The sequence below is a fragment of the Oncorhynchus masou genome, chromosome 15, assembly GCF_036934945.1.
Source record: "Oncorhynchus masou masou isolate Uvic2021 chromosome 15, UVic_Omas_1.1, whole genome shotgun sequence".
Taxonomy (NCBI): Eukaryota; Metazoa; Chordata; class Actinopteri; order Salmoniformes; family Salmonidae; genus Oncorhynchus; species Oncorhynchus masou.
The window spans coordinates 29,905,115-29,921,738 of record NC_088226.1 but is presented as its reverse complement, the minus strand read 5'-3'; the positions used below and the strand labels follow the sequence as shown (position 1 = coordinate 29,921,738).

The following is a 16,624-nucleotide window of genomic DNA, read 5'->3' as shown; positions in this document are numbered from 1 at the left end:
AGCTAGCTAACAGTACACTAACTTGAAATGAAAAGACTGTTAAAATTAGAAATGTGTAATATCTGTAAATGTCGCTAGCTAGACTATCTTATACATCATGGATGGACGCATCCCCTGTCGGATGTCATGGTTGCCCTTAGTTTGAAGATGTAATCCAGAGACAGGCGTTTTCTCCATCTCCTTAACTATCATACTCAAATCCCACTCATTTTAAAACTCAGTCCTCCAGAAAGTGGAGAGCATATACGTAATGTTAGCTAGCGAGACCAGCCAAAAAACGCGTTTTGATTTTTTTTTTTACAATTCGGTGCAAATGGCTCTCCTGTGAAGTAGTGACCCACGACATACGCCTGGTTTCCATAAACAGGTCACAAATAACTACTGTTAAAGGGATGAGAAGATAAAAAACACCTTTAGGTTTTACGAAGTGGAAAACGTTCAGAAGAGGTCATTATGTCTATATTTTAATGCATTTTTATTTGTTTTTGACTAACTTGAATAATTTACAAACTTATGACACACATACTGAAAAATCTGAATCTTTATTAAAAGGAAATACTTAATAGGACATACCATGCCGTGTTGGTGTACTACCCTTATCCTCCATTTGCTAACAATGAAGAGAGATTTTGATAGAAAACAGAAGTGCAATCTGGTGAGCACCAAGTTAATAAGGTATCTGAGAAACTGTTAAGTAATGTGAGAATGCTCAGTCATTAGATAAAAATAGAACAGAAGTAAGATTCTCGGTTTAAGATAAGACAGTGAAATGTTTAGTGATAAAAAACTAACCCTCCAAAAATACTTACAAGTCAAAATGTAGAATATTTAAAGTCGACTCAGCAATGTGCCATAGATGTAAAAAACATAGTGGGTCAATTTCAGCAACAACTCAGCTGTTTTGGGCCCGTGGTGAAGCAAACCCATGCACATGCGTAGATACTGCTGTGTGTGAGAGAGAAGTCTTACATCTCACTTATCGCAAAGCTGTGGTGCTGCTTGTGGCAATGTCATTTCCCAGAGTCTACCTTTAAGTCAATCTTACGAGAAGACAAAATAGATTTAAACACAAAACATTATTTGCTACATGAACAATTTACATCAGTTGAACAAGTCTGTTCTCATTATTATTCTCTTTGCCTGGTAAACAAAGCATACATTGGGGTAAAGATATTGCAGTGCTGTACTCTACTTTTAAAAAAAGACTCCAGAGTCCCCCAGTAACTTTTGCCGATGATGGGCCCTCTGGATTTCGCAGCCTTGTTCATCTCAGGCACTCAAAACAACATGGCACATTTTTGAACAGCCGGTAATACTCCTCTTGGATCTGGTAAAGTCAAATGGAAGGGTGAATGTGTTACACGCATTAGTTAGCCTCAGTGTGTGGATGAGGTAAAATATTACAACATTTTTATAATAAAGAAATTAAATGACGGAATGCTAAAGTAATTACAAATAGGGCCAGAAGTTGTTTATCTCCTGACCATATGATATGTCCAGGCAAAACTCTGGGCCCTGCGTTTCTCCTGGTCAGGTCATGTGGTCAGGAAAAACCCCTGGCCATAATTATGAACCTATTTTAGAGAAAGGTTTTACCTTTCTGGACAACACACAGAGGAAGATGAAGATGAACATCCCTTGGAAAGCGTTGGCAATGGTGAAGAGATAGGCTGTGAGGGTAGTCTCATTGAGAATGTGCAACACACCAAATGTCCAGGTGGCGCCCAGGACGAACAGAAGGGCAAGGGCACCACGAGCACAGGACCTGGAAGGACCATATATGGTTTTGTAATTGTGAGCCATATTGACGTGATGTACAGTATGTGTGCTTAACTAAGGCTCATACAATCAGCTTAATGCTACCGTTTGTAGCTCAAGTTCTGCCCTAACGTAAAGTATCTGCTCAATATTCAATACTTCTATGTGACAATTTTACTAACTGTAGTAATCTTTATTTTTTTTTACACATGTTAAGTTTTCCTCAACAAACACTGGGTCTTTGGCATGAAGTCAATACATTCTTGGGATGTTTTTATCAAGCTTACCTTATGTTTTGGTAATGGCTAATCTCTGGCTTCTTCACAGCAGTGTGTCGGTATACTTTGTAAATGATCACTCCAAAAGCCAGGAGATTGACCTTAGACCGGATAGACACATACAAAACCATGAGAAACAACCTAGGACTACTGCAATATGTTCTTTGGAGTAAACAACTTTTTGATGTAATTGTGGAATGTCATAAACTTTATTACCCATTACTGACATGCAAAATGATAACATGTTGTAAATGATTTAATCAGTGTTTCCAGACATTTCTGAAAGAAAGGAAATTCTTGAATGTCCAATAAAATTTGTGAAAATGTATTGAAAATAATATGATGAAATTAAAATGTTGAACCTTACCAGGATAATCAAACACGCAGGCCCAATGAAACTCCAAATAAAGTTATTTTCTGTGCTCAGCCAACACCTTTGAAACATAAAACATGATTTAACCACATGCTGGTGTGTAGTGCTACAACAACACCTAACAAGCACACTCCCTTTTTCTACTTACACTTTATTGGTACCATAGTACTTGGAGCCAAGTGTAGCCGAAATGGCCACCACCACTGCAGGGCTTCCATATCCAAAGATGTAAAAGTTGCGATGCAGGAATCCTTTGTTGTAGATGACACCAACCACTATCAGGTACAGATGGATCCCCTCAATGCACATCCAGGCAAAAGCCGCTAAGAAGAAATAATGGAGAAGCCCAGCAATGATAGAGCAGAATAGCTGAGGGCAGAGAAAGAGAAACAAAATGGACCTTTATCAAATTAGACCATCTATGAAATCATATAAGGCAAGGGTGACTGCACATGTAAACAAATGCAAATGAGATACAGACGGAGGCACAAATACACACACAGGTCTTTATATGTTCAAGAATATACTATTTACTGGAGCCGAAGTGCAGTCAGTGCTCACTTTATGGGTGTTCATATTGATCCCGACCAGAAAGATGAACTCAGCCATGAAGAGGCTGCAGCACAGGTTCTTGTGAATGGTGGTTCTGGTACTCTGTATCTCACTGAAGAACCAGAAGGTGAAGATGCACATGGACAGGCAGATGATTGAGATGATCATTCCCAGCTGAGTGATCCTGGTCAGAATGTTGTAGTGGGCCGCCATCTGAAAAGAAGAACCAACACAATGGAAAGGTGAATCATTTTTACAGCTCCCTGCTTCTCCCCTAGTTTTGTTGCTGTCAGAAAATAGAAAGTGACATATCATTCGAAAGCTTCAGCCCTTGTGGTTTTGGAAATCAAACTCACATCTTACTGCTGGCAATGTCATAAGAATGCCCTGTGCTTTTCAAATGGGTGTGTTCCTATGGGAATTCGCACATGTTTAGAGCGACACCATTAGGTAAACAATTAACTGAATTTTTTTAAATATATATTTTTTTATCCTTTTGGAACAGTAATTGGGGAAATATTTTATTTCAAACCTCAACTTTCAAATCTCCTTTTCCTCAAACAAAAAATCTGTACATTTCAGTTTTTTTTGGCCTGCTGTATCTCGGTACTTTATGAGGGTAGTTTACAATATTATGTGTTGTTTAGAAAAGGCCACCGGAAGGCGTCAGAGTTTGAGAGGTTTAACCTACAATCTAGTAGGTGTGGTTGATTGGTATAGCCGCCAATACTATGCATAGAGCCCAAAAGGTATATTTATGTGCTGTCTGAATAAACAACAAAAAATATGAAAGAGGGTGCAATTCCACTCTCCTTTCAAAAAAATCTAAATACAAGTTAGCTTGTCTTTTCTATTAAAAATCACTTCCATTTGGCCTTTCATGCAGGATTTTCAGGTCACCAAAAAGACAGCCACGGGGGATTGGAATACATTAATATGGATGGTATGGACACTTACATTGGCACGTCCAGAAGACATAAGAATGGCGAAGTGTGTGAGGTGATTGCAGGAGCATGTGGTGGTGGTGCTGTTGACGTGGGTTTGCTCACAGCCCTGTGTGGCCCAATGGCCCTGCATGCTGGCCGGATCGTACTCCCAAAAGGCACATTTGGTTACATCATCTTTCGTGTCAATAGGCTTCAAAAGAAAGGGAATGAAATAGGATAGGAATTGGATATGTTATGGCAAAATATGTTTTTTCGAAAAAGGTACAAAATAAATAAGGTGGTTTGTGTAAAACAAATGGCCACCTTTTGATTGTGGAAACACTGAACGACCATATCGTGCCTGCATGCACTTTTAAACTAACATATGGCCATACACATTAATCACAACTCTCCATAACTTAACTTAAATTGTAACACAAATCTCTCATTGACATCAAAACAGGATTTACAGGAGTGTTGTAATTTTGTGTGTGTGTCACAAGTTAGCGGTCTGCCACTGGAGAGCTAATGGATGAGTCTAGGCTGTCTGCGTGACTGCAAACATACCTCTGTGTGTCTGAGAGTGAAGGTCACATGGTCCAGCTGGTACATGTCAGCAGGTTTGATGGCAGCCGCTATCACCCGAGAGTTCACAGTGATTTCCCCTGTTTCTGCATAGCTCGTGTAGTCTGTAACACCAGGGTCAGTGTTTGGTTTCAGGATGCCACCGACACTGTCATACCGCAGGAAAACTATGGACACACTTCCTGATGTACAGAAAAAAATAGATTGAATTTGAATGTAGTAATATTGACGTTTATGTCAGGTGTTGATACAGTAAGTGCTAGTGTCTGGTTCTACATTTGACAAATGTAGAGGTTCCCCCAAAAACAATAACATTTGACTTGTTACTTTGATAAGATTCTCATCTCATTAAAATGCATCTTTAGCTGACAATGCCTTAATGTTGTCATAGTGAATGTTTTTTCCCTTTAATCTGATCTCTTACCATTTTTGTTTCCCTTCTGCCTTTTAGGATTTAAGTTGATACGATCTCCTCCCATGGAGACAGAGAGCTCGGTTTTCTTTGTTTGCTGGACATCAAAAGTGTAGAGTTTCATTTCTGTAAATGAAAGAACAGAAATTATTCAGTTGAGTGGAATAATAATTATCTGATTAATACAGCATCTGCGTCAATAGAGAACGGATTTCCAATAAACCAAGATCTTAACCGCATAAAACTGACTTTAACTATATACAGTGGGGAGAACAAGTATTTGATACACTGCCGATTTTGCAGTTTTTCCTACTTACAAAGCATGTAGAGGTCTGTAATTTTTATCATATGTACACTCCAACTGTGAGAGATGGAATCCCCCCCCCCCCAAAAAAAATCCAGAAAATCACATTGTATGATTTTTAAGTAATTCATTTGCATTTTATTGCATGACATAAGTATTTGATCACCTACCAACCAGTAAGAATTCCGGCTCTCACAGACCTGTTAGTTTTTCTTTACGAAGCCCACCTGTTCTCCACTCATTACCTGTATTAACTACACCTGTTTGAACTCGTTACCTGTATAAAAGACACCTGTCCACACACTCAATAAAACAGACTCCAACCTCTCCACAATGACCAAGACCAGAGAGCTGTGTAAGAACATCAGGGATAACATTGTAGACCTGCACAAGGCTGGAATGGGCTACAGGACAATAGGCAATTCCTGCTGCAGTGTGTGCAAACCTGGTCAAGAACTACAGGAAACGTGATCTCTGTAATAGCAAACAAAGGCTTCTGTACCAAATATTAAGTTCTGCTTTTCTGATGTATCAAATACTTATGTCCTGCAATAAAATGCAAATTAATTACTTAAAAATCATACAATGTGATTTTCTGGATTTTTGTTTTAGATTCCGTCTCTCATAGTTGAAGTGTACCTATGATAAAAATTACAGACTTCTACATGCTTTTGTAAGTAGGAAAAACCTGCAAAATCGGCAGTGTATCAAATACTTGTTCTCCCCACTGTAGCATCATCCCCGGCATCATCCCCATTTTGATACAATCAAAATGGATATGGTCAAAAGTAAGCATTGTGGCCTCCAGAGTGGCGCAGCGGTCTAAGGCACTGCATCACCGTGCTTGAGGCGTCACTACAGACCCAGGTTCGATCCAAGGCTGTGTCACAGCCGGCCGTGACTGAGTGACCTGTGAGGCGGCACACAATTGGACCATGCTCATCTGGGTTAAGGGAGGATTTGGCTGGCCGAGATTTCCATGTCTCATTGCGCTCTAGCGACTCCTTGTGGCGGGCCGGGCGCCTGCAAGCTGACTTCGGACACCGACTGGACAGTGTTTTCTCTGACACATTGGTTAAGTGAGCAGTGTGTCAAGAAAATGTGCGGCTTGGCAGTTTTGGAGGATGCATGGTTTTTTACTTTTGCCTCTCCCGAGTCCGTAGGGGAGTTGCAGCGATGGGCCAAGACTAACTACCAATCGGAGAGAAAAAGGGGTAAAAGTTTTTTTTAAAGTAGGCATTGAATAGCTTTTGGTGTTCGAGTTGGATGTAAAGGAGAAAACACATTGCACCAAATGACGGTCTGTTGTTCATATGCCGTTTGTTCACCATTCGTTCAGCGCTGTGTGTTTTATGGACCAACCGCCAGTAGGCATCTAACTGTCGACATTTTCTCAGGTTTCTACATGTAGAATCGGTTTGCAAATTACGGTTGACACTCTGTTCAGAGGTGCCAAGTACAATCGGCCATTAGACCTGCATAAGACTTTTCTGTCATGTCAACAGTAAATCACTGAATCCACAGAAAAAAATAAGTCAATCTGTTTTACACCATTATTGCTGTGGATTTCACTGAATTATGGGTAAAATTATGAAAATAGTGTTATTACCTGTAATTGGAAGCCTTTAGTAAAAAATAATCCAACATACTGTCAGGTGAGATATAAAGCTAGACTATTTTAGTAAAATATCTTCTTGAAGCTGCTGTGAAGTGGAATAATATTTTCAGCAGCTGCTGGGTAGGTACCTTGACTTGTTTATCTTTACTGCCAACCAATGTTGTATTACTACATGTTTTCCTAGCGAGCTAGCTAGCTGCCTTACATTTGCTAGCTAGCTATAATAAGCTAGCTCAAGCGGACACAAGCCATTCCGGTCTGCCCTAAATTGCTCATGAATATATTTCTGTGATACCTAGGGAAAAAACAAATCACCCTGATAATGATTGTTGTGATGATAGGCGTCGCTCTCCCTCAGCCTCTGAGTGCCATAGATCATAAACTGAGTGCAGATTCATGACCATTATGTTTTCACCATTACTACAGAGAAAATGGCTCGTATCTAGCAGTTCAAAATATATTACCGGCACAACATTATGATTGAAAGGCCGCATTTAACACATAAATCACAGCTGCAGCGAATGACCAGTGTTGTATCGAGGTGCTTTCCGATCTAAAGTGATTCCACTGGGGAGCTGTATCACAGTGTCACCATTGGTAGGAGGTAACGTGGCCAATAATTTTTCCTCCCAGGACTATATGTCAAGTAAGATAACAGCCTACAAAAGAAATTACTAATGTTGGTAGCCATCTAGATGCCCAGTGATACAGTATGCTAAATGGGGAGAGCATGAACGGCAACAACCTGTCACTGTTCACTCGGCTCTCAGCCGTATCCATATATCCTCTCAAACTTTGTTGCATAATGTTACAGTATTAGCCAAACCTGTTCACTTTACCAGTAGTATATAAACATTTGGTGGCAGAGAAAGAAAGGAAAATGTTGTGAGTCTGGTATATCAATGTTTTATTGGATTGAAATAGGTGAATCTAGTCGTCTTATTTGTATTTGTTCATTGCCTCAACTACACAGAAAATATAAATGCACATGCAACAATTTCAAATATTTTACTGAGTTACAGTTCATTAGGAAATCTTCCAATTGAAATAAATAAGAAAGAAAAGAAAGGAAAATGTTGTGAGTCTGGTATATCAATGTTTTATTGGATTAAAATAGGTGAATCTAGTCGTCTTATTTGTATTTGTTCATTGCCTAAACTACACAGAAAATATAAATGCACATGCAACAATTTCAAATATTTTACTGAGTTACAGTTCATTAGGAAATCTTCCAATTGAAATAAATAAACTAGGCCCTAATCTATGGATTTCACATATTTTCACTGGGAAAACCAGTCAGTATCTGGTATTACTACCATTTCCCTCATGCATCATGACACCTCTCCTTCGCATAGTGTTGTTAAGGCTGTTGATTGTGGTCTGTGGAATGTTGTCCCACTCCTCTTCAATGGCTGCGCAAAGTTGCTGGATATTGGCGGGAACTGGAACATGCTGTTGTACGCGTTGATCCAGAACATCCCAAACATGTTCAATGGGTGACATGTCGGGTGAGTATGCTGGTCATGGAAGAATTGGGTATTTTCAGCATTTTCAGCTCGGAATTGTGTACAGATCATTGCGACATGGGGCCATGCATTATTATGCTGAAACATGAGGTGAAGGCGGCGGAGGAATGGCACGACAATGGGCCTCAGGATCTTGTCAAAGTATCTCTGTGCATTCAAATTGCCATCGATAAAATGTCATTGTGTTTGTTAACCATCGCTTATGCTTGCCCATACCATAACCTAACCGCCACAATGGGGCACTCTGTTCACAATATTGACATCAGCAAAACCGCTCGAACACATGACGCCATCAGTTGAAACTGGGATTCATCCGTGAAGAGCACATTTCTTCAGTGTGCCAGTAGCCATCGAAGGTGAGCATTTACCCACTGAAGTTGGTTACAACGCCAAACTGCAGTTAGGTAAAGACCCTGGTGAGGATGATGAGCACACAGATGAGCTTCCCTGAGATGGTTTCTGACAGTTTGTGCAGAAATTCTTTAGTTGTGCAAACCCACAGTTTCATCAGCTATCGGGGGGGCTGGTCTCAGACGATTCTGCAGGTGAAGAAGCCAGATGTGGAGGTCCTGGGCTTGTGTGGTTACACGTGGTCTGCAGTTGTGAGGCCGGTTGGACTTACTGCCAAATTCTCTAAAACAACGTTGGACGCGGCTTTTGGTACAGAAATTAGCATTCAATTCTCTGACAACAACTCTGGTGGACATTCCTGCTGTCAGCATGCCAATTGCATGCAACCTCAAACTTAAGGCATCTGTGGCATTGTGATGTGTGACAAAATTGCACATTTTAAAGCGGCCTTTTATTGTCCCCCAGCACAAGGTGCACCTGTGTAATGATTGTGTTGTTTAATCAGCTTCTCCATATTCCACAACTGTCAGGTGGATGGATTAGCTTGGCAAGGAAGAAATGCTCACTAACAGGGATTTAAACAAATATGTGGACAAAACTCTGGGATCTTTTATTTCAGCTCAGGAAACATGAGGGCCAAACACATGTTTTTATTTAACTAGGCAAGTCAGTTAAGAACAAATTCTTATTTACAATGACAGCCTACCTGGGAACAGTGGGTTAACTTCCTTGTTCAGAATGACTGATTTTTTACCTTGTCAGCTCAGGGATTGGATCCAGCAACTTTTTGGTTACTGGCCCAACGCTCTAACCACTAGGCTTCCCGCCCGCCGTTCTCAACCCCTACAAACAATAACCCATTCTTCCAAGAGCTCACTGAGTTTGAATGAAGCCCTCTAGTGTGGTAAGTACAGACACACACACACACATTCTTGATATGTCCCTTGTCACCTTTCTTTTTACCCACAGAGTAACAGCCCTGGTGCGCTCTATCTATCATGATACTGTATTCTTTATTTTTCTATGGTTGTCCTAGGGGTGAGAAGAGCTAACAAATCAGAAATTAAGAGGATTGTTATGGCTACTCATGGAGAACGCCTGATGCTGCACTGACTTCTCTCTCCTGGATGTTCTCCTGCCCAAACTGTCCCGTTGTGTGTTTCACCACCTCTGAAACACCATACAAAGAATAGAGTTGCTCCTGATCATAGATCTAGGATTGTAGCCAATCCCAATTTTAAATCCATCTCTCTCTCTCTCTCTCTCTCTCTCTCTCTCTCTCTCTCTCTCTCTCTCTCTCTCTCTCTCTCTCTCTCTCTCTCTCTCTCTCTCTCTCTCTCTCTCTCTCTCTCTCTCTCTCTCTCTCTCTCTCTCTCTCTCTCTCTCTCTCTCTCTCTCTCTCTTTGTCTCTCTCTCCCCCACATCTCCAATGCACAGGCACACAATATAGTTTATAAATGAGTGTTCTAATGATGCTCTTTTTTGGTGCTCTTATATGTTAACTGTTGTTACTTCATTGTCAATTCTGTTAATATGTTGTCACCAATTTGAATAAATGTATTTCATGTAAAAATGTACAGTTGAAGTCAGAAGTTTACATACACCTTAGCCCAATACATTTAAACTCAGTTTTTCACAATTCCTGACATTTAGTCCGAGTAAACATTCCCTGTCTTAGGTCAGTTAGGATCACCACTTTATTTTAAGAATGTGAAATGTCAGAATAATAGTAGAGAGAATGATTTATTTCAGATTTAATTTATTTTTTCACATTCCCAGTGGGGCAGAATTTTATGCATGCTCAATTAGTATTTGGTAGCATTGCCTTCAAATTGTTTCACTTGGGTCAAACATTTTGGGTAGCCTTCCACAAGCTTCCCACAATAAGTTGGGTGAAATTTGGCCCATTCCTCCTGACAGAGCTGGTGTAATTGAGTCAGGTATGTAGGCCTCCTTGTTCGCACACACTTTTCAGCTCTGCCCACAAATTTAAAGGATTGAGGTCAGGGCTTTGTGATGGCCACACCAATACCTTGACTTTGTTGTCCTTAAGTCCTTAAGTATTTTAGCCATTTTCCACAACATTGGTCATTGTCCATTTGGAAGACCCATTTGCGACCAAGCTTTAACTTCCTGACTAATGTCTTGAGATGTTGCTTCAATATATCCACATAATTTTCCTCTCTCATGATGCCATCTATTTTGTGAAGTGCAACAGTCACTCCTCGAGCAAAGCACCCCCACAACATGATGCTGCCACCCCCGTGCTTCATGGTTGGTGTTCTTCGGCTTGCAAGCCTCCGTCTTTTTCCTCCAAACATAACAATGGCCTTTATGACCAAACAGTTCTATTTTTGTTTCATCAAACCAGAGGACATTTCTCCAAAACGTACGATCTTTGTCCCCATGTGCAGTTGCAATTCGTAGTCTGGCTTTTTTATGGCAGTTTTGCAGCAGTGGCTTCTTTCTCACTGAGCGGAATTTCAGGTTATGTCGATATAGGACTCGTTTTCCTGTGGATATAGATACTTTTGTACCTGTTTCCTCCAGCATCTTCACAAGGTCCTTTGCTGTTGTTCTGTAATTGATTTGCACTTTTTGCACCAAAGTACGTTCATCTCTAGGAGACAGAACGCGTCTCCTTCCTGAGCGGTATGACGGCTGTGTGGTCCCATGGTGTTTATATTTTCGTACTATTGTTTGTAAAGATGAACGTGGTACCTTCAGGCATTTGGAAATTGTTCCCAAGGATGAACCAGACTTGTAATGGTCTACCATTTTTTTCTGAGGTCTTGGCTTATTTCCCCGTGATGTCAAACAAAGAGGCACTGAGTTTTAAGGTAGGCCTTGAAATACATCCACAGGTACACCTCCAATTGACTCAAATGACGTCAATTAGCCTATCAGAAGCTTCTAAAGCCATGACATCATTTTCTGGTATTTTCCAAGCTATTTAAAGGCACAGTAAATACAGTGTATGTAAACTTCTGACTCAATGGAATTGTGATACAGTGAATTAAACTATAGTTTTGGCAGCGGTTGTGGAGCGGTTGATAAACAACTTTTAGTGACTCCAACCTAAGTGTATGTATAAAACTTTCAACATCAACTGTATGTTTTTGTTTTACACATTTAGATTTCAGGGAAAATTACACTGTACATTTACAGCATTATACTGCCACTAGAATTTCCAGCTTAATACTGTAATGTTGCTTTATAACAGATATTTCTACTGCAGTAATGTTTTACAATAAGGAAAATAGTATTGTAAAAATATATTACAGCATCTCTGCTTATATTATATATATATTATATATCTTATATTGCAGTACTAAGCTGGCAACTCCGGAGCCAGCATAATGCTGTCAATTTAAAGGGAAAAGTTGTACAATGTGGGCTTCTGGGACATCAACCCCATATGTTTTTACTCCAGCCCCAAACCTTTTGATGGTCGAATAATTTTTAAATTGCAAGTTGTACGTTAGCAAGCAGAGCCGACCAGCTGGCTTACAGACGCACTAGGGTCGGACAGGCTTCCTGTGTATATTAAGACACTGCGGAGTTGACATGAGATATCGGGATGAGAAATGCGTTGTACTCTGAATTATCCCATTATCCCAACTGTTACACTGAGAAGGCTGAACAACTGCTGTTTTTTAAACATGCTAGCTAGCAAGCAGTAGCCACAGCAGCCATTATGGAATGGCACGTCGCGTTGAACAACAACCCAGTTAGCAATGGGCACTCGGAAGGACGTCGTCAGGTGCCGTGTAACAGTTTTTTTGCCCATCGTCCTCATTGACGGGGAACTCCTGATAGGTTGCATGAGTCACGTGGCAGCCATGTTCCTCCCGCTGACGTGACACTTTTCTCACATGACCCAGCCACCCTTCTCCCGACAGGCGACACTACAGCCGGGGGCAAGCAATTTTTTCAGTTTGATTATGTGTGTCCAAAACATATATGATAACTAAGGCCAGTCCTGGTTCACTGGATCAACAGGTGATCAACAGGTGACGACAAATAAATAAATAAAAATAAAATACATTTATTGACAGTGCAATGGCAAAAAAAGTGACAGTAAAGCAATCAAATAAGTGACATTGTACATAAACAATATACAACAAATTATTAAATTGCCCACATGGATATCCATAGTGGACATTGTTTTCCCATGTGCAAAGTGAGTTGGACAACATACTGTCCAGTAGCAGCATGCAATTATCCAGTTTGTGGCGATGGCAAGATGGTGCAAGGTAGCATCCGCCACACCGTCGACTTCAGGTCCTTGGCACCCATTACAGCAGAAACCAAAGCTACAAAATGTAGGATTAGAAAGTATTAGAAATGGCACACTATGTTAACATATTTCCCTTCCCTACCACCCATACCAGATTAGCTACATGAATAAAGGGGCTATTTTCTCCTCTGAATGTACATATCATGTTAGTTAACTAGCTAGCTAACAACCTTGACTAACTAACATTAGCAAGCCATCTAACGTTAGTAATCTAGCTAGCTAAGTAACTTGGCTAGCAAGGACACAATAAGATAGCAACTTAACAGCATTTAGCTAGCTAGCAACGGCCATGTTAATGTTTTTAGCTAGCTAACGTTAACAAGCTCGATAGCCAAGGAACGTTAATTAGCTGGCTAAGGTTGGCTAGCTAGCTTGCATTATTGTCCTTGTTGACATTACACAAGTAAAACTACACAGAAATGAAGGAAAGTAGAAACGTTACTTACTTGAACAAAAAAAGTTTCATTCCAATCTGGTGCATGAACAGCCGAGAAAACTAAAAGCGAGAAACATTTTCAAACGTGTTGATTTGACCATTGTTTTATTAGATAACTAAAGTAACTAACAAGGTCCAATGTCTTCATTGAATGATCCACTTTTTCCATGCACGATTCAAAATCCAGGCTCGAGAATTTGTGCTGAAATCAAAATGAAGAAGGAGTCTATGGTGTGAAATAGGCTTTTAGAAGTGCCATCTTCATTTTACTTCTTATCATTAATGCCATCTTTGGTGTGCCTATCAATGCATGAACACCTTTTTCACACCTATAGATAAAATAATTATATCATAATTATAATTTTATTTGTCATATAAAAGTTAATGTGCGTTAAGTTTCAAATATATTCCGTCATTAAAGGTTGAGTAGCATAAATGTCACCACACTTAACATATGGATTTGCACTAGTATGCACATGCAAAGACCCAATGCAAAGTTACACCTCACTTTTCTATTTTTCTATCAGAATTCTGAAGAATGCCAAAGTCATGTCTGAAAATGTTTTTCTGGGGTGTGATGTAATATGAAGGACCTGGCAAGCAAGCCCATTCACTATAACATAAACTCCAACAGAAATAACTTCAAATGTATAACTTCAAATTAAACCAAATATTTGGCACTCATTGCACCCATGCTGGATTCAATTACATTTTCAGCCAATTTTACAAGCAAATGCTTTATGAATTTATTGTTAGAAATCAACTTGCAAGGTTACTAGCCAACTAGCCTGCTAACGTTAGCTCTATTAGTCAGCCTGCTGACGTTAGCACTGAATGAGTCAGCCAGTCACTATCAACACCTCGTTTACATTTACATTAAAGTAATCCAGTTATCAAAGAATGGTAGCTATATAAAGTTATCTTAGCCAGCCAGCTACTGTTAGCTATTTCGCCAACTAGGTATTAGCCTAGCCAGCCTAGCAAACCCCATGGTTATCGTCGGCAAGCTAGAGCACAACTTCTGGAAACCAGCTGGAACACAACACAACACAACATAACAGAACTAAAACATAAATGCAGATGAAAAGCAAAGAGAGAGCAGACTTATACCCTGACTACACCGCTTGCGTCGCGTGAGCGAGCATTGCAAAATAAATGTAGAAATCTATGTTATTCAATTATTGCACCCACACTGCTCGCGAGCGTCTGCGCTGCCAAAGGCTAAATTAGAACTCTTTTCTATTTCTGACGCAGATCGCACTGAAAGTCCTGCCTCTCCCATCTCCTCATTGGTTTATAGAAGCAGGTACCCACGTGCCATCTCCTCATTGATTATACCCAAGTGGGTGATTGAAAAACAAACTTTGTTGCTGGTCGTCGTTTTAATACTATGAAAGTTTAGATGCCAATTACCGTATAAGTTCAAAGATTGAAAAAGTCTGGAAGGAGGAGAGATGACTCGAAATGATTCGGCTGACCATTTTATGTGTGGATTAATTGTTGGAGTAGAGAACCTTGTGCATTTCAGGTAAAATAACAACTCAGTGTTTATATCCCAGGACAAATTTGCTGGCAACGGGTGCACGGTGTTTCCTCCGACACATTGGTGCGGCTGGCTTCTGGGTTGGATGCGCACTGTATTAAGAAGCAGTGAGGATTGTTAGGGTTGTGTATCGGAGGACGCATAACTTTCGACCTTCGTCTCTCCCGAGCCCGTACGGGAGTTGTAGCGATGAGACAAGATAGTAGCTACTAACAATTGGATACCACAAAATTGGGGAGAAAAAGGGGGTAAAAAAATTAAAATAATAATAGCTGGCAACAGCAAGCTAGCTAGCTAGCTAAACTGCCATTGATGTTTAATGCTTTTCGACCTGTCCCCAAATTAATGTAATGTTTGTTTTGATATTTTAACCTGCTTTTCGTGATCACGTTTGGTGTGGGGGACAAATACATTTATGCACGATGGCGCACTCGCACAGCCGGTTTGGATTCCGTGTTACAGATTGATGGCGGGGGCCAATCCGATGGTAAAACTTTTAAAAGAGTGCAGGCTGTGTTAGATACCAAAGCGAGGGGGAGGCGGGCACTTCACCGGGCCGAGGGAGAGTCAGGGAAATCCAGTAGCTACACTACATGACAAAAAGTATGTGGACACCTGCTCGTCAAATATCTCATAAAAAAATCATGGGTATTGATATGGAGGTGGTCCCACAATTTTTACGCACTACGAGCCTCAGCACTTGGCAGTCCTGTTCTGTAAGCTTGTGTAGACTACCGCAGCTGAGCCATGTTGACCAGAGCAGCTCGAGCAGGGCAGAAATTTGACAAACTGCCTCGTTGGAAAGGTGGCATCCTATGATGATCCTATTATGGTCCATAAACCTGCATCACTTGTGGTATAAGTAGAAGAGTAAGCATTGCAAGAAGCCCTTGGAATGAAGCACAGCTAGCAGTGCCTGCTGTGATTGGTCGAGATTCCACAACACAGTGGATCACTCTGGACCCATCAACTCACGTCCATTGACTCATTTTCAGCAGTCTACTTTTTCAAAAGGCATAAACTATCTTTTAAAATATGTGTGCCTGCATAGTGCAACCTGAATGCCACAGGGAAAAAATAAGCACAGCTTCGTGACCTTCATGATTTCCTCAATACTTTACTGAAAACTGTGTGCCCAAGCTGTTCAAAAGATATGGTTCATTTTACCAGAGATAGGCTGTTGTTGTTTTTTCTATTGCAAATTCGAGGGAAACATGAGATAAATAAACCATTTCGTGGGCTGTTTTAAAACTATGCTACTCACGGACTGTAGCCTATTAGTTTGATAACAAACAAGCTGGTTAAGTCATGTTACCTTATCAGCTGACAACTTGAGTGGTATTCCAGAAAGCCTGATTAGTAAGTTAGTGTCACGCCTTGGTCTTAGTATTTTGTGTTTTAGTTAATTAGTTGGTCAGGCCAGGGTGTGACATGGGTTTATGTTATTGTATTTCGTATTGGGTTTTGTAGTTTTGGGATTGCGGCTGAGTAGGGGTGTTGCATAGGCTTGGCTGCCTGAGGCGGTTGTCAATCAGAGTCAGGTGATTCTCGTTGTCTCTGATTGGGAACCGTATTTAGGTAGCCTGGGTTTCACTTTGTATTTCGTGGGTGATTGTTCCTGTCTCTGTGTAGTTTCACCAGATAGGCTGCAACTTAGGTTTC

The 16,624-nt window shown here is 40.5% G+C and overlaps 1 protein-coding gene across 1 annotated transcript in view; it reads right to left on the bottom strand.

Moving 5' to 3' along the window:
* Window positions 1-523: 523 nt before the first annotated feature.
* The window catches only part of adgrl4 (adhesion G protein-coupled receptor L4), a 28,640-nt gene continuing 12,539 nt past the window's right edge, over window positions 524-16,624 (bottom strand). Inside the window, exons 8-16 of the mRNA XM_064989062.1 lie at window positions 4,897-5,010; window positions 4,455-4,654; window positions 3,919-4,098; window positions 2,971-3,174; window positions 2,558-2,778; window positions 2,404-2,470; window positions 2,046-2,137; window positions 1,597-1,765; window positions 524-1,327 (exon numbers count right to left, since the gene is read on the bottom strand). Of these exons, the coding sequence (XP_064845134.1) occupies window positions 1,265-1,327; window positions 1,597-1,765; window positions 2,046-2,137; window positions 2,404-2,470; window positions 2,558-2,778; window positions 2,971-3,174; window positions 3,919-4,098; window positions 4,455-4,654; window positions 4,897-5,010 (1,310 nt within the window). The 3' untranslated portion in view covers window positions 524-1,264. The remainder of the gene's footprint in view (window positions 1,328-1,596; window positions 1,766-2,045; window positions 2,138-2,403; window positions 2,471-2,557; window positions 2,779-2,970; window positions 3,175-3,918; window positions 4,099-4,454; window positions 4,655-4,896; window positions 5,011-16,624) is intronic.